The 15,161-nt window shown below is 40.1% G+C and overlaps 1 protein-coding gene across 1 annotated transcript in view; it reads right to left on the bottom strand.

Moving 5' to 3' along the window:
* Positions 1-3,840: 3,840 nt before the first annotated feature.
* LOC146145675 (uncharacterized) overlaps positions 3,841-15,161 on the bottom strand; it is a 60,905-nt gene continuing 49,584 nt past the window's right edge. The window contains exons 12-24 of the mRNA XM_083390648.1: positions 14,051-14,295; positions 11,610-11,779; positions 10,733-11,032; positions 10,259-10,378; positions 10,020-10,149; positions 9,567-9,628; positions 9,288-9,397; positions 9,007-9,040; positions 8,584-8,749; positions 7,844-8,092; positions 7,152-7,286; positions 6,738-6,869; positions 3,841-6,267 (exon numbers count right to left, since the gene is read on the bottom strand). Coding sequence (XP_083246774.1) covers positions 5,600-6,267; positions 6,738-6,869; positions 7,152-7,286; positions 7,844-8,092; positions 8,584-8,749; positions 9,007-9,040; positions 9,288-9,397; positions 9,567-9,628; positions 10,020-10,149; positions 10,259-10,378; positions 10,733-11,032; positions 11,610-11,779; positions 14,051-14,295 — 2,521 coding nt within the window. The 3' untranslated portion in view covers positions 3,841-5,599. The remainder of the gene's footprint in view (positions 6,268-6,737; positions 6,870-7,151; positions 7,287-7,843; positions 8,093-8,583; positions 8,750-9,006; positions 9,041-9,287; positions 9,398-9,566; positions 9,629-10,019; positions 10,150-10,258; positions 10,379-10,732; positions 11,033-11,609; positions 11,780-14,050; positions 14,296-15,161) is intronic.

Genomic DNA, 15,161 nt, shown 5'->3' with positions numbered 1-15,161 from the left:
GTGCTCAAATGTGTAACTGTTGAAATTGCGCGACGCGCGAAAACATATTGCTGTTATCTGGTTTTATCGCTAAAACTGTTACTTAAAAAGAGACCTGACACACTTGGTATACAAAAACCCACGTTGCTCGATAAATGTGAAGCCATTGACTTTACAGCCTAAATCACGTCCGCACAAACATACCGTGCTTTTCCTTTGGAGCATAATGGCTGGAAGTTGTGGTTAAATAATAAATCCCATACAGAAGTAGGTAGCATAGTTAGAACGTTGTGAATAATTTTTCATAATTTTAAACTTGTTAAAGAAACACTGGTTCACTTTATGCACACAGCTAGATATACATAAAGGGAAAACGCACCACAAGAGAATAACACTTATATCAACACATGTAGCCAGAATAAGCATTCGGAGAAGAATGTTTGGCTGATCAGGTTCAACCACGTGACTTAGATATGGAAAAGGCAAAGTGGTAGTGAGTCTTGGTCTGCGTTGATCTTAGGATTGTTACGTGATATTTCGATGATTCCTTTATTAACAGAGGACGTCAATCGTCACTTGACGCTAAAACCTTAAATTTTAAACTGTATGGCGTGACCAGACTTGAAATTTAAATGCCTGGGTACGTCTGCGTCCTGTTGCCCGTTTCACGGAGGGTCGTGATTATCCATGCGTAGTTGACATTATGCTTTGTTTGGCCAATACATGATAATCCGCATGATATAGCAGTTTGTTGAAATTGCCTGAAAGATGTAAAACATGATGGTGGTGTTTCGGTTAAATTATAACTAATGGGTGTGGTTTGGTTGCTAAAGATTAACTTAACTACTAAATCAGTAAGTTTTTTGCATGTGTTTATTAATGTGTTGCCTAGAACTGGGAGTTTCATTGTCATGATCAGTGTTTTTTTAAGGTGTTTTGGTGGACCGAAACGGTCCCAACTTTTTGGTAGTTAAATGAAACACTTGCGGTCTCTTAAAACTACTTAGCGGTCACCCAAACCAAACCTTAAAAAAAACCTGGTCATGATATATAGTGAACCTGTGAACTGCATTGTCAATAAACTGCTTGGGGTAGCCATTTATCATTAACAAGTTGGAAATGTTGCAGAATTCGAAGTACATACCACCTTCTTATGCGTTGCAAATGCTCTATGCGTGATGTAGTACGTTGTTTGCCAGGTTGTATCTAAATGGCACGAAACTAAACCACCAAGGAAATAGGCTTGTATGCATAGGTTTGCGATTACACATTAGTGTTGTGTCCGATTGAAGTTTCGGTGACTAGATCTAGCACATCCATAAATGGTCGACTGTTTTCTATTTCTAATTACCAGGTAAACTGGATTGTGAGATGGATGGCATTAAAATACATAGAAAAACCTCAACTATGTCAGTGTTGTAAAATACAACAAATGTCATCGACGTATTGGCGTAAAATATGAGTTGTGCTGAGTTTCAGTGATTTCGGGGCGAGAAGAAAAGCCCAATTGCGCTCCGTCGATTTGCGTGTATAAATTTGCTAAAAATTGAAACGTGATCTCATTGCAACTTCAGTTCAGCATTTTTTTCAACTTAGATAGCTTAACACCTTCCTTATATACGTACGAGTATCATGATCAGTGATTTTGCCCAAAATATGTTCAAACCTCACTTATAAAAAGGGAAACGCAGTTCTTATAATTTGATAAAGCGCCTTTTACAAGTGACGTTCAAATGTATTTTAGTAACAATAAATGATGATGGTATAAGTACGTATCAAAACGATACCGAGATGATGTCCATTTTCTCGACCTTTTTGACTTGGATATTCGTTATCAAGCTACAGTACAAGTCCTTACATTAGTGTATTCTCCTTGTTAATGTTTAACTGAAATGTTAGTAAATAGGCGGTACACGTCGTAAGATGTCATGAACATATGTTGGCGTACTGGCTGTAACAATTAACTCAACTGTTTTCCGAAGTGGTTCCGAAAAGAAGCACGTGAATCCTGAATAGGTTGTCGCTTGCTGTTGACCTTGTGTATACTTTATGAACGCCATAATTTTTTGGCTATGAGCCGCGGTTGGTTTAATTCTGGCTCCCCTGAAAACAACCAAGCTTCGAGGGTTATTGTCATCTTTGGTGGTAACAAACCTGTTTGAGTCGTTTAAAAAGACTAAATCTTCTCCTCGTAAGCTTGACTGGCCAGAACAAAGACCATTACATTTGTCCGGCTGGCAGATGCTGATCGCTTCGTCCAAACAGAGATTGCGAAGGACAGTGCGTTGCTCATCTGTGAAGTCCATTTCAGTTTTACACCTTTCGCGGAAAAGGATGATTTGTATTTTCTGTACAAGTTCGTGAGCTAGCTTTTTAATCCTCGGTTGTTTCATTTGTTTAGGCTTTAACTTGCAACGAACTGCTTTTATTTTTAATTATTTGTTGTAACTTATTTTGTTATAACTTTGCCATGTGTGAATGTTACTTTAACTACAGGGACTGAATATGCGGTTTTAGGCAAATTATTTAAACATTTTAACAAAAGTGTGATCTATTTTTTTATTTCGATTTTTTAACTTTAAAATATATATATTAGTGAATATACACGCCAGGGAAGATTATATTTGTTAATATGCACATTATAATCGGCAACAAACAACAGTTTTGGGGTTACATAAAGATACACCCTATTAATATTTAGTAAACATTTCAGCACACGCGCAAAAATCGTCGACGGCTAGATGGAGCTAGTGATCCGATTTCACTCTGAGTAGGGCGATTATTTTTTGACCTAAAAAATAGGAAACTTTGACCTGATGGAGTAGTGGAGTAGTATCCTGGCATTTTTCCTAGAGAAACTTTTGGTGGCAGTATAACTAAAGACAAATAATTATAATATCTAAAAACGTCTTACGACTGTAAAACTATTACACCATAAACCAGTGGTTTTCAACCTTTTTGCTGGAGTGGAACCCTATGGAAACATTCCACTGGCTCGAGGAACCCCAGAGCAATAATTCCACTGGCTCAAGGAACCCCAGTGTAATAAACACACCTCTATTAGCTAAACAATTTAGGAATTGCGGAACCCCTTGACTGTACTAGCGGAAGCTTAAGGTTCCGCGGAACCCTGGTTGAAAACCACTCCCATAAACTCTAAGGTTAACACGTTTGTCGCATGCAATGAGGAGTTGCAACTTCCAACTAGGGCCCTACCTCCGAGGCGGCACCTGCTTTAGTGGAAACAGGTTGTCAACCTTATTATTTGTGGTATTTGTTCTCCCTAGTGGATACAATGGCTTGATTCAGACCATTTACTGGCCTGACTGGCTCAAACCGTTTACTGACTTGTTCAGGCTTAATTCCTGCCCTCCGTTTTGGCTAAGGTGTAGAACCTGGCCACAACCCTTACCTTCTTTACTTCACGTTTACACTTACTTTTCCTGAGTAACGTTCACCATTGGTGGCCAAAATAGGAAACTTAATTTCGGATTTTAAAGTTTTGCGTCATCACTGTTGCCCATAGTATTTTGAGACTGCAAAATTACCAAACATGCAGACTCACTTTTTCAGCTTGTATGAATGCATTAGTAGCGCTCTGATATTTTACTATGTGACATTTTTGTCAGAATGCATTGTTTATCACACCTTAAACACCACTTCTCAAAAGTGTCGAGAGTTAACTGTTACTATATTTCTTTGTCTGATTTCTACTGAGGTTAGCTTAAAAAACACAGGTTCTCCATTTTTTCACTTTGTTCTTTTAATATATTCACTGAGCGAAAAAAGAGTAAATTCACGATCGATAAACAAAAAGGTAAGATGAACAGGAATTGAATGCACACAAAGGTACAAGTGTAAAAATTATGATGTGTTGAGTGTGTTTTGTTCGAGGAAACAGAATTAGCGTTAATTAAAGAAAATGCTATGTTGAGCAAAACGAGCAGTGCTGTAAAGAGCACCTATTTTAACTACAGTTCTGATATCAGTTTAGGTCCTTTTTGCACAGTTCTGTTTAAGATTTAATGAACCCCCCTGTTAACCCCCCACCAAAAAAATGAAGAAAAAATTATTTTCAGAAAAAGGCAGTGTGCAATCGCTTTGGTTCGATTCGGCGATTACATGCAATCAATATTGTTTGGCGCTGTGTGTAACATTTGAACGAAACGTTTCAGTTAAAAATAAATACATTTTTTGCCAAATTAAAAAAATTGGTACATCAAGGGATAAGGAAAACGTAACATTTCAAAATATTGCTATTATTACCGCAACGGTATTGCTTTTAACAGTAACGTAATACGCTACAGCGTTTTAGTAAAAATCGTTCTCAGAAAAACAGGTAATACCTTAGGCGCTTCGGTTTAATCCATTTAAATTGTTATCTGAAAAATCTAGCAACAATTTAACGCCGTCGTCAGCGTTCTAGCGTTCATACTTGCATGTTTTTGGTGGCTTTTTAAACAATTATTGCAACAATTTTCGTAGGAAGTTTGTATAAAAAGGTGACAGGCATGCAAAACAGTAAAAAAACAGTCCGTAATTGCCATGCAAATAGTAAAGCCGCAAACAGATGGAATAGACAGCCTAGCGTTGAAGACAGGGAGTATGGTTAAGGTAATGAAGCCATCAAATCGTTGTTTTGCATGCTTTCCGGCGCAAAACAGTTGTGAAGAAAGGCGCGGTAAAACATATGCAGTTTGAAGATAAACAAAACGCAAAATTAGTACTCTGTGACGTAACAGTGCCTGTATTGCAAATGTGTGGAGATGGGGTGGCGGCACTCTATCGTTAAAGAGAATGGTGGCAGCACAAACGGGCAAAATAAAATGACGCGCGAAACAAAAAAATTAGACGTGAAGAAAAAAACAGGCACTTCATAGTGGCGGCTTTGTTAACGTTTACGATATATATTTCACACACACATATACACACACATATATATATATGTATATATATATATATATATATATGGGAGGCAGCAACTAGCAACGGAAAATAGTACGTTCAGCAAACAGAAATTAACACATAAAACTGACGTTATTTGTAACGCTTTGGGAAGTAAGGTTCTGTGTAGCGTCTGGAAAGTATAACAGTGTGCGCAGACGGAAAAAGTACGAGAAAAAAAGTACAAACGGCGTTATTATTGTGTACACGCGGCAGAAACGTTCAGACTCGTGGAAATGCGACAACGGTTAAAACTGCAACGAAAAAGTAAATCAGCAATCGCCTTACACAACAGGCGTTAGTAGTACGGTGTTAACAGGTTCGCAAACAAGTACGTGGAATTCCCTCTTGACGTCACACGCAGTTACACGATACACTAAGTACGCAAGAGAATGTGCCAGTGAGACGAAACGCTAGAAATAGTGGGTTGCAAAAACTTGCCGCATATTTACACGAAAAAGAAACAGAAAGGCTAAAAAAATCGGCAGGCTTTGAGACGCATTGTAACGATCATACCCGGTCGCATTTTGCAACATGTAAAACAACGAGTTAAATATAGAACAAGTTGAAAGCTCGTGGTTTAATAATAATAGAGTTTCCGTTGAAAAAGGAAAATTCACCGACAAGGGTTTTACAACAACAAAAAATAGTCTCTTTTTAGACAAACGTGACCCTTTTACGAAAGGTCAGTTGCCACTGGAATGTGAAGGAAAGCGGCAGAGCCCTTCAGGGTCATGTGACTGTCGTGCTGCGCCTGGTTCGACTGTGGTGACGTCATCAGTCCTGGGGAGGGCGCAGGTGACGACAGAGAAATGGAGGGCGACGGCGAAAGCGTTGACGCGGTCTCGTTTTCGTCCGATTGCCTCATGTTTCCCGCAAAGTCGTGCTGCTGCTGATGCTGTTGCTGCTGTTTCTTGGGGTCGTTGACCTCTCGTGGCGCGAGGTCGTTGACCTTTAGCGACTGTGGCAACCTTTCGCTCTGGAAATCTTTATCCTCTTTAAAGGCGTAGCTGTTGCCTGAATCAGGCTCCGATTTCACTTCGACTTTTGCCCGCTTGCTCAGAGGCTCTTCGTTGTTGCCCTGAAGACCTCCTTTAAGGTTGGCGGCGGCTTGTTGCTCCATGCGGCGGTGCGCCTGCTCCATCATCTTCTCGTAGAAGTAGGCTGGCGAATCGGCCTGGTTCTTGGGCGACATCGGGCCTTTGCCGTAATGCGCGCCGAGAAAGGAGGGCAGGTGAGGCCGCGAGGGCGAGAAGCTGTTCCCAATGACCGGCGGCGACATTTTGGGCGTGCTCGCGTCGCCGTAAAATGGCGATTGCGGCGAGGTGGACGAGCGGTAGCTCTCTGCGCGGAGGGAAAAGTAGACGGTTAGCAAGGCGTTCCTACATATAACCTATATATTTAAACACCAGTGCTATAGCGGTGAGGAATATAGTTTTTCGTTAGTCTGTAAACCTCAATTAAACTATATTATTAACATTTGACAGTAGTTTTAATCCAATAAAGATGCCACGTCTATATTACTGTTTTAATTTCATATCCTCCAGCGTCTAATTGGATAGCAATCGTTGAACACAATTTGGTCACTATCTAACTTATATCACGCATTTGAAACGTAATAACTATAATTGAGAAAAATACGCAAAACTAAAAAGTCTACTTATTCAACTGCCCTGATATAGCAAAATTTAAAAAAATTTAAAGCGCTAGAGAGTTTTTATTGTTTGATGCAAATCAGTGGAATCAAAACTAGGCATTTAAGCGACTTCTAGGCTTAGATTAAACTCTGCGACACATAATCGATGTTTTCTTACTTCTCTTCTTGTTCTTGTCAGCTCCGTTGCCGCCCTCCGTGCTTTTCTTCATTTGTTGACGAAGTTCTTGCATAAGGGCGTCTCCCGGCTTGCAGTAGGCGTACCTGTGGTTCATGTGCTGGGAATAGGAGCCTAAAATGTAAATCAAATCTTGTTAAAAACGGTCGGCTTATCGGAAATATGTAAGTAAAAAGATTAAAACTATCGGTTTGCAAAGTTGCTATTTATTTGGGTACACTATGCACGGACCTTTAATGCAGCATGATAATGATGGTTAATAAAAAAAATTGCTGAAATATTTTTTCCTTAACAAAGAAAAACGTAAAAAAGGGCTTTCGAAATTCCAGTTTCATCTTCTCGCATTTCGCCCACAGAAGATCGCTTAAATAAATATAATATCCACTCTGTACTTACCGGAGTGTGAGAAACGCTTGCCGCACTTGTCGCATTGGTATGGCTTCTCGCCGCTGTGGAGGCGCTGGTGTTCTATGAGGTGGTGCTTGTGCTTGAACGACTTGCCGCATTCGTTGCAGTGGTGTGGTCGTTTACCTGTGAACCAACAAAAATTAAGCATATTGGCGTCGCAAATTTAAATCGTGCAATATTTCTGAGACGATTTTTTTTCCATTTTTCGCGAAATAAATAATTTAGAATTTCTGATTACAAGTTAGACTCCTTTCAGGCGTTTTAAAATTATAAAGGGCAAGCACTACTTAAAGGCATGGCAAATTTCTAAATTAATGATTTGTTTAATATAAATTGGAAACAATTGGTAAATGTTTTTTTTTCAGTTGCTTTGATATCATAGATGGAAACCACCACTCAAATCTATGCTAAATATTATAAACTCTGTGAATCACTTAATTTATAAATCGATATAAATTGGGAAATTAATAACTCGTAGCCACACAGCTATAGGGTAAAGAGATCTATGATCCAAATTTGAATCTTGCAGCACAACTCAGTCTTTCTTATGTTAGGTAACCTCGTGTTTATAATCCCATAACCATTATTTATGCTTTACAAATCGTGTCGTCATCAACCCAATTTTAGTATTTAAAAATTTTAAAAGTCACCCTATTTGAAAACTGCGTTATATATCCCACCTGTGTGTTCGTATTTGTGCCTCGTCAGGGAGCTCTGTTTTTGGAAGCACTTGTCGCAGATGTCGCACTTGTGGGGCATATCGGGCGATCGGGGAGCGGCAGCGCCGCCGTGCTGGTCTTGGCCCAGGCCGCCGACGCCTGGCGCCGAGTTGGCCGGCGCCTTGGCGAACATGTCGCGGTCTGAGAAGGGCGACCCCCGGCGGTTAGTGATGGCGTCGTAAAGCAGGTGCTTGGTGGCGTTCATTTGACCTGAGTCAAAGGGTAATTATGAATATTTTAGAAAAACGAAAGAATGTTAAGATTATGTCAAAATACTATAAATTATGCAATACATCATGGGCAACCACTTATCATTACAGGGCAACCAAAATTTTGCAAAATTGAACTAGCAACTTTTCGTAGTAATCACAACGTTTTTTACATTGCATCGCCGGGACAACACCAGTAGGCCTGGTTGTTCGTTTTTATACCAAGCTTAAAGTGATACTAGTAAACCTGGTAAAAACCCTATATAAGCCAGGTAATTCTTTGATGACTCTCGGAATACATTTATCGTTATAAATATTTACTGGAAACTGTACGACGTTGTGTGGTCGATACTTCCAGAAATCACATTTTTAGACTTAGTTTGTTATTATACGCGCCATAGGCGCTTTTTGACGAACTTAAAATATGTTAACTGCTAAAAAGGCAGTTTGGAACTGCATCAATAGATCTGGTTCATATAGTTAGATGCTTACCTGCTGGCGAAAGTCCAGCAAGGTCGTTTTGCGACCTCTTCTTGCTCCTGCTTCCCCGATTCGCCGCTTTTCCGCCACTTGGTGGCAGGTTAGGGGCGGCTGAGAAGGGGGAAAGTCCCATGTTGATACCGTTGTCGCGTTGGAACATTCCGCTTGCGATTAAGTTCTGAGAAGTTAAATGTATTTTATTGTATTTTCATTTTAAGAATAGGAAAGTGTTTTATAGATGTTTGTTACCGCTTACAGGCGATACTATTAAAAAAATACTTTCAAAATTAGACTTTTGGAACCTTTACGTGCATATTAATTTTAACACAGTGTTTTAGGACTCATGACTTTAAAATGCGTATTTGCATGTTTTTATGTTTTTCCGTTTAGAGTGTTTTGATAAAAGTAAGTATAGATAATAGCGTTTTGGCTTACCTGTAAGTGAGGCGAGTAGGGCAGTTCGTTGTGTCTAAAATGTAAAATATGCAAGATATGTTAGAACTTGCAATTATGCTAAAATTTTATAATAAGGTCAAAACAAATTAATTAAACGATCAATATACAACATTATCAATATGAACTACTAAACGTTTTGCTAGAGAAATCTTACTTGTATCTACTTGACACAATAATTAAAAAAGTTCAAACGGTGCGTAATGCGTATTGTACGTTAAAAAAATTAGTTTGCAAGCAGAAAACACTCTGGTGTGACTTACCCATTAAAGTTGTTGTTGGGGGAGGTGTTTTGCAGGTTTGCAAGCCCAGCCAGCGGGTTGGCCAGCATACTTGTTATTACTGAAGGGGGTAGATTGCTGTTGCGAAGAATCTGGAAAGAAAGATTACCAATTAAGTAAACTTAAAACAATAAACGATTCCTTTAGTAAGTTTGCAATCAAAAAAATTTTGATTTGATTATAAAAGAGGTATGTTTGTAAAGGCGTGGATGTTTAATTTGTAGCTATACAGCAGATTTGCTTGTTCTGTGTTAATATTACCTGCTGAAAGTTGTTGATTGCAGCGGGATTCATCATCGGGGTGGCAGAATTGACTTGGCCTGCTGAAAAAGTGCACCTTTTAGTTAAATTGCAATACTTCAAGGCCTAATCTACCACGTATTGTAATCCTTTCAACACTTTGTTTTCCACGCAAAATTTACCCTGCAAAGTTCAACATCATGTTTTTCCGCAAACGACACGAATTGGGACTTTCTCAACTAACAGCAGAACAGAAGGCAATGTAATTGCAGTTGTCCCACCGATTTACATACAACAGCATTCTGTCCAGCCGTACACCCGCCTTCCCAACACTTTCCCCGTTATAATTTGCTTTCCAACGTGATGCCGTGCCTTGCATTTCCGCAATCAAATAAAGCGAGTTTTTTGGGTAGAATATTTAAATCTCAAGCATCAGTTATGCGTTATAGTTGCCAAGTTGTGATATCATCGTACCTAATGAGTGGTAATCCGGGTTCGATTCTGTCGATTGGCGTTGCGAACGATCGTTGCTCGGCTTTGTCTTGGACGATAAATCCAAGGGTTCATCCTGCGAGGAACTTTCCAGTAGGGTGCGCTTCGCTTTCTGCAACAAAGGTCATTGTTACTAGACAATTGTTGTTTTGGTTCAAATTTCTGTGGTACCGTTATTGTTAATTTGCGAACCCAATGAGCTATTTTGTTTGTAAACTTACCGTGTGCTTTGGTGTGGTCAAGTTTTTGACGTCGTGCTGATCGTTTGACTGAACAGGGGCGTTTTTGTCAACATTTTGCTGTTGCTGAAGATTTGACTGAACGGCAGACAAAGCCAGGGCCTAAAAAGCATAACCATGATTTGAATTGAATTGTTTTTTTTTATGATTTGATCAAATTGTTTTTGGAACAGCTTTCAAAAACAAGAACCTTTCGAAATCTTATTAGAAAATTATTCGAAGATAAATATTTAGCAATACGATGTTTAACAGCAAACCGAATAATCCTTTGTGGGCCCTAAACATTAACCAAATGTAGTTTTATACACCAATCACAGATTATATGACATAATGTAAACGAAAACCGTTAAAAGTTGAAAAAATTTTAGGCTAGCGTTTCGGCAAGTTCTTGTGTCCTTTACAATGCGACAATATTACAAAACTTGTTGTCAAGCACAAAAATCACTCGTTCTGTACCTGTTGGAAGAAATTTGGCGCAAATCCGGGCATCCTGCCGGCTGCGGCATTGGAAAGAGCGGCCTGCATAAGCTGCTGCTGCAGCAGTAGGCTGTAGGGTGGAAGGGAAACCGAGTTGTTGCTATTGCTGTTGTTCCACCTATCTTGTATCTGCTCCTTGTCTGTCAGGTTGGGGCTCGAGCCGTTCGCCTGGTACTGGCTCGGGTTAAGGAGAGAAAAAGGCGAGTTTTGGAGCTCTTGATTCCCCCCAATCCCGAACCGGGAGTCGATTCGACGCTCCGGACTCCTAAGCGCATTCAGCTGCGAGAAATGATTCAGTTTTAGGGAACATTGTACCATACAATTATACCTCATTCAGTCCACTGTGAATGGCACTTTTAGTTGATAAAAGTTTACATTACCCTTATTCCGATAACCACAATAGACAACCTTTAAAATGCCGGTTCGGACCTTGCGTTAAAGTAGGAGAAAATTTACGGGGGAGAAACTTAACTTGGGGTGGTGTAATGCAAAATAGTAAAAATATGTCGCAAGGGATGACGTGATGGTAAAGCGAAACCTTAACGTGCTTGTAATTTAAATTGCAACATTTGTCGTAATATGTACGCAGAAAATATCAGCACCCGCTGGAAATGCGAAAAGTATACACATTCAAGGGCGAACTAAACACTGCTGGGTATATTCAAGTTTGCAAAACAAATACATTTCGCTAAACGGTTTTTAACGCAAATTTGGCCTTAAGGGTTCAACAAGTTTTGGTTGAAAGGTTTAAAATTTCCCCCAATTTTTTTTCCAGAAAATAAGCACAAATTTCGGCAAGGTGTTATGCGACTCCAACAGCATCTCATGTTTAAAATGTCAAGCCCCTAACACTCACCCATTGCACTTGGTTGTCACGCGATTCCTTCTCCATGTTGGCGACTGCCAGCGCTTGCTGGACGCTGTTCAGGAAGTTGTGCATGATGTAGCTCTTGTTGGCCGCTTCGCTACTGTCGCCGTTAATCCGCTTCAGAATAGACTCGTCCAATCGGAGACGCTCCTGGTGTCCTGAAAGCACAAATTGAACATTTTTTATTTCTTGGTTACACTGCGCACGGAGCTGTAATGCAGCTTGATATTGAACCGCAAAGCCCAAAAGTTGGAGTAGATCGACATCATCTTGATTAATACGTTTCGATAAGAGCTTGTATTATCTTCAGTAATGGAAATGATATAAGATCGTATCGAATCGTATTATTAATATGATGTCGATCTACTCGAACTTTTGAGCTTTGCAATTTTTATTTTCTTGAATCATTGCAATTACAGTTTAACATTTTCTTGTACTCAGATTACTTGAGTCCATGAAATAGCTTAACGCCTTCCTTATATTATATGTTGCTGGGATTCAGACTGATGGTGAATTAAACTTATTTTGATTTCTTGTTTTGAATAAACAAATGTAATGGTTTATCAGGGATTTTTTTTATAAAAGCGCCAACGTTTCGATTACCTATATATTCATCGCCTTGAAGGCTACCCGTATATATAAATAATCCAAACAAATTTTGCTAATGATGAAATCTTTGTCAGAAGAACCATTTACAATTGATTTTTCGTTGTGACTTGTCATAAAAATGCTAAAAATCAGGGTTTTTAATCTGCGGCCCGGAAGCTGTTTGATTTCGTAATGGAGTTGCTCCTGATGCCTCGCACGTTTGAACTCTTTCCCATTACGAATTTCTTCAGCCCCCTTTGGAGCCTTAAATTCGTCAATAAATTATACTTTCTCGAATTGGTGGGCTTTTGGTTTCGGCAAGTTTCCAACCAGACATATCGGCGAAGACAAATTTAACTACGCTACCGACGGCTGTAAAAATTGCAAATAAGGGAGCGGGAATTTCCGACAATAAAAAACACTCGAAGGACATTGGATCGCGATGCGCGTGCGCTCGAATACACTGTGCGAAGCGCCATTAATAATCAATTAGCCGTTCCCCCTTACAACGAACGGCTCAGTACGCTGTCTAATTAAGGTTACCGACGTCCTATATGATCATCATCGGGCTACAAAAGTCGTTAAGTCAAATTCTGCGAAATCATTCTGCGCCCGACGCCGACCAATGGCATCGCTCCTGGCGTGTGACGTCACTTTTCGTCACGCTCGGTCGCTTTTCGGTCACGTGGGCTCCTTTACCCGAGCGCGGTCTTTGGCGTGTTGTCGCAACGCAGAAAACGTGACTTTCGAAAATGCCGAATTAGACGCGTTGTGACGTAATAAAGGGGATCGCGCTTGTTTACACGCGCGTTGATGCAACATGTGTCCATCGCGAGCGCTCTATGACGCAAGAAAATTCGGAAACTCCCCCCAATGAGTTTGCAAGCAGACTGTCACAAAAAGGCCTGTCCTTGTTCACATTAATTGCACGACAATTGGATGTGTGATGTAAAGTCCGAAAACTAGCTTTTAATTAAATTTTACCTAACTTTCCGTTACCACGGAGCTAATCCTTCGTATTATCCCAAAAAAGGTTTAAATATTTTTAGTTTTACCAACTGGCGGATACCCGCCAAGTCCCTAAAACCTTATATAGTTAATAAATTTGTGTATTGCTAACAAACAAAATCGGTTTACAATTTGAACTGGAGCACTAACGCTTTCTCGAACGAATTGCCGCGCTATTTTGAAACAAAACAACTGAGGTTTTGTTGTCGACGGGTTAATAAAATAGGTCACGGAGTCGCTTTCACTTTTATACCTTATCGGTAAAAAAGCGCGGAACGGCGCTTCAATTGTGCTCGTTTTGTTCGTGCAACAATGACCCGGCTTGGTCAACTAAAGTCCGTAACCGCGCTCGTTCATTAGGCACGCCCCAGTTATTTTACGGCTCCCTGTGCATTACACCAGCGCAGCAGGGGCTTTTGTCCACGGCTTTCAACTGAAACCGATCGCGGGAAAAAGCATCCAACTAAGTTGCTTTTCCCATGCTAAATTCCCCGCGAGTGCGCTATCGATTTTGAACGATATCGGTGTGCTTTTATCGATTTCAAATTACCGGGTTTAAAATGATGTGCTTGAAAAGAACTTGTTCACAACTTTACCTTCATATTTATTGATTTTAGGCCTATTTCTTCAATTAACGCGCAATAACCTATATGTTTTTCTGAGATGTTGTTTCTCCTTAAATGAACTCATATGTTTCCTCTGCACAGTTGGTTATGTTTATTATATTACCTACAGACTACCGCCAATTGTTTTAACCCATTTGCACAAACAGCGCACAACCCCATCCATAAATTCGGTCTCAAATCCAATATGTTTCGAAAAAATGGACTCACGTAGTTCTTCGGTGGAGTTGTCGTTGTTCGAATTTATTTTCATCATTCGGCGGGAAATCGGGTCCTGATTTCCGGCGGCGGTGCAAAGGCTCGGCTCGAAGTTGGTGCTCGGGTCGATTTCGCGCGATTGCCGTCCGACGATGTCCGATTTGGAATTGGCGCTTTGACCGAAGGCAAAGTCGCTCGCTGTCACAGGTGAACGTTCAGAGTTCGCTAAAAAACCTCGTTTGCTGTTCTCAAAGGTGCTGCGAAAAGAATTGAAATCTCAGTTAACACCTTGGGTTTTCTTTTTTTTATTGTGCATGTTGCCACAATAGTTTCTCAGTTGCCTGATTTAATAACCTTAAATGCAACATTCTGTTTTGTTAATGTACATGCTTCTATAACATCAAAATCTAACCTTTGTTTAAAGATAAAATAACCTGACACGCTAATCGTTGACGCAGTATTTCGCCATCCTATAAATAACGTCTACCGCCTATCTGTTGCTGACAAAAATAAAATCAATGAAATTTTGGCTTATCCACAAATAAGAAAAACGCGGTCCTGGAAGGGAAATCTACCAGTAAATCAACTCGGCGTTGCGTCAGTTTCCGAAAACGCTAATCGCAACGTCATAGCCAGTGCTCACCCTTTAAAAGCGCTAATCGCCCTGCTTAGCATCGAAACTGGTCGCGAGAAAGTTCTGAAAACACGCAACCGTCACCTAAAGCACGCAAAGCAGAATGCAATTTCAAACAGCGTTTTTTTCCTTTTTTTGCGCGCGGTTCAACTTAAAAACAACCTGCACCTCGATCGGCTTTTTCCAGGAAAACCAGCCATGAAACGTTCCCGGGTAATGACTTGGCGAGCCGGATATAGCGCGACGGCATTCCTGTTTAATTAGGAAACTCCGTCGTGGAGAAATAAGCTGTGAGGTTATTGCATAAGGCTTGCAACGCAATTCGCCAAAACAAGCGTCCATATATATACATACTTTTATGGTAAAGAAAATTACAAAGGCGCGTCAAAATAAGTAGTAAGGGTTACAAAAATCCTTGACTATTTCACTTAAAACACTGGTCGGTTCTTTCCTTTAAACTGCAATTTTTTGTCTTGTTTGTCAAATTAT

This window comes from Ascidiella aspersa, chromosome 5, assembly GCF_963924565.1.
Source record: "Ascidiella aspersa chromosome 5, kaAscAspe10.2, whole genome shotgun sequence".
Lineage (NCBI taxonomy): Eukaryota > Metazoa > Chordata > Ascidiacea > Phlebobranchia > Ascidiidae > Ascidiella > Ascidiella aspersa.
The sequence above is the reverse complement of the archived record's forward strand: the minus strand, read 5'-3'. Positions and strand labels throughout refer to the sequence as shown.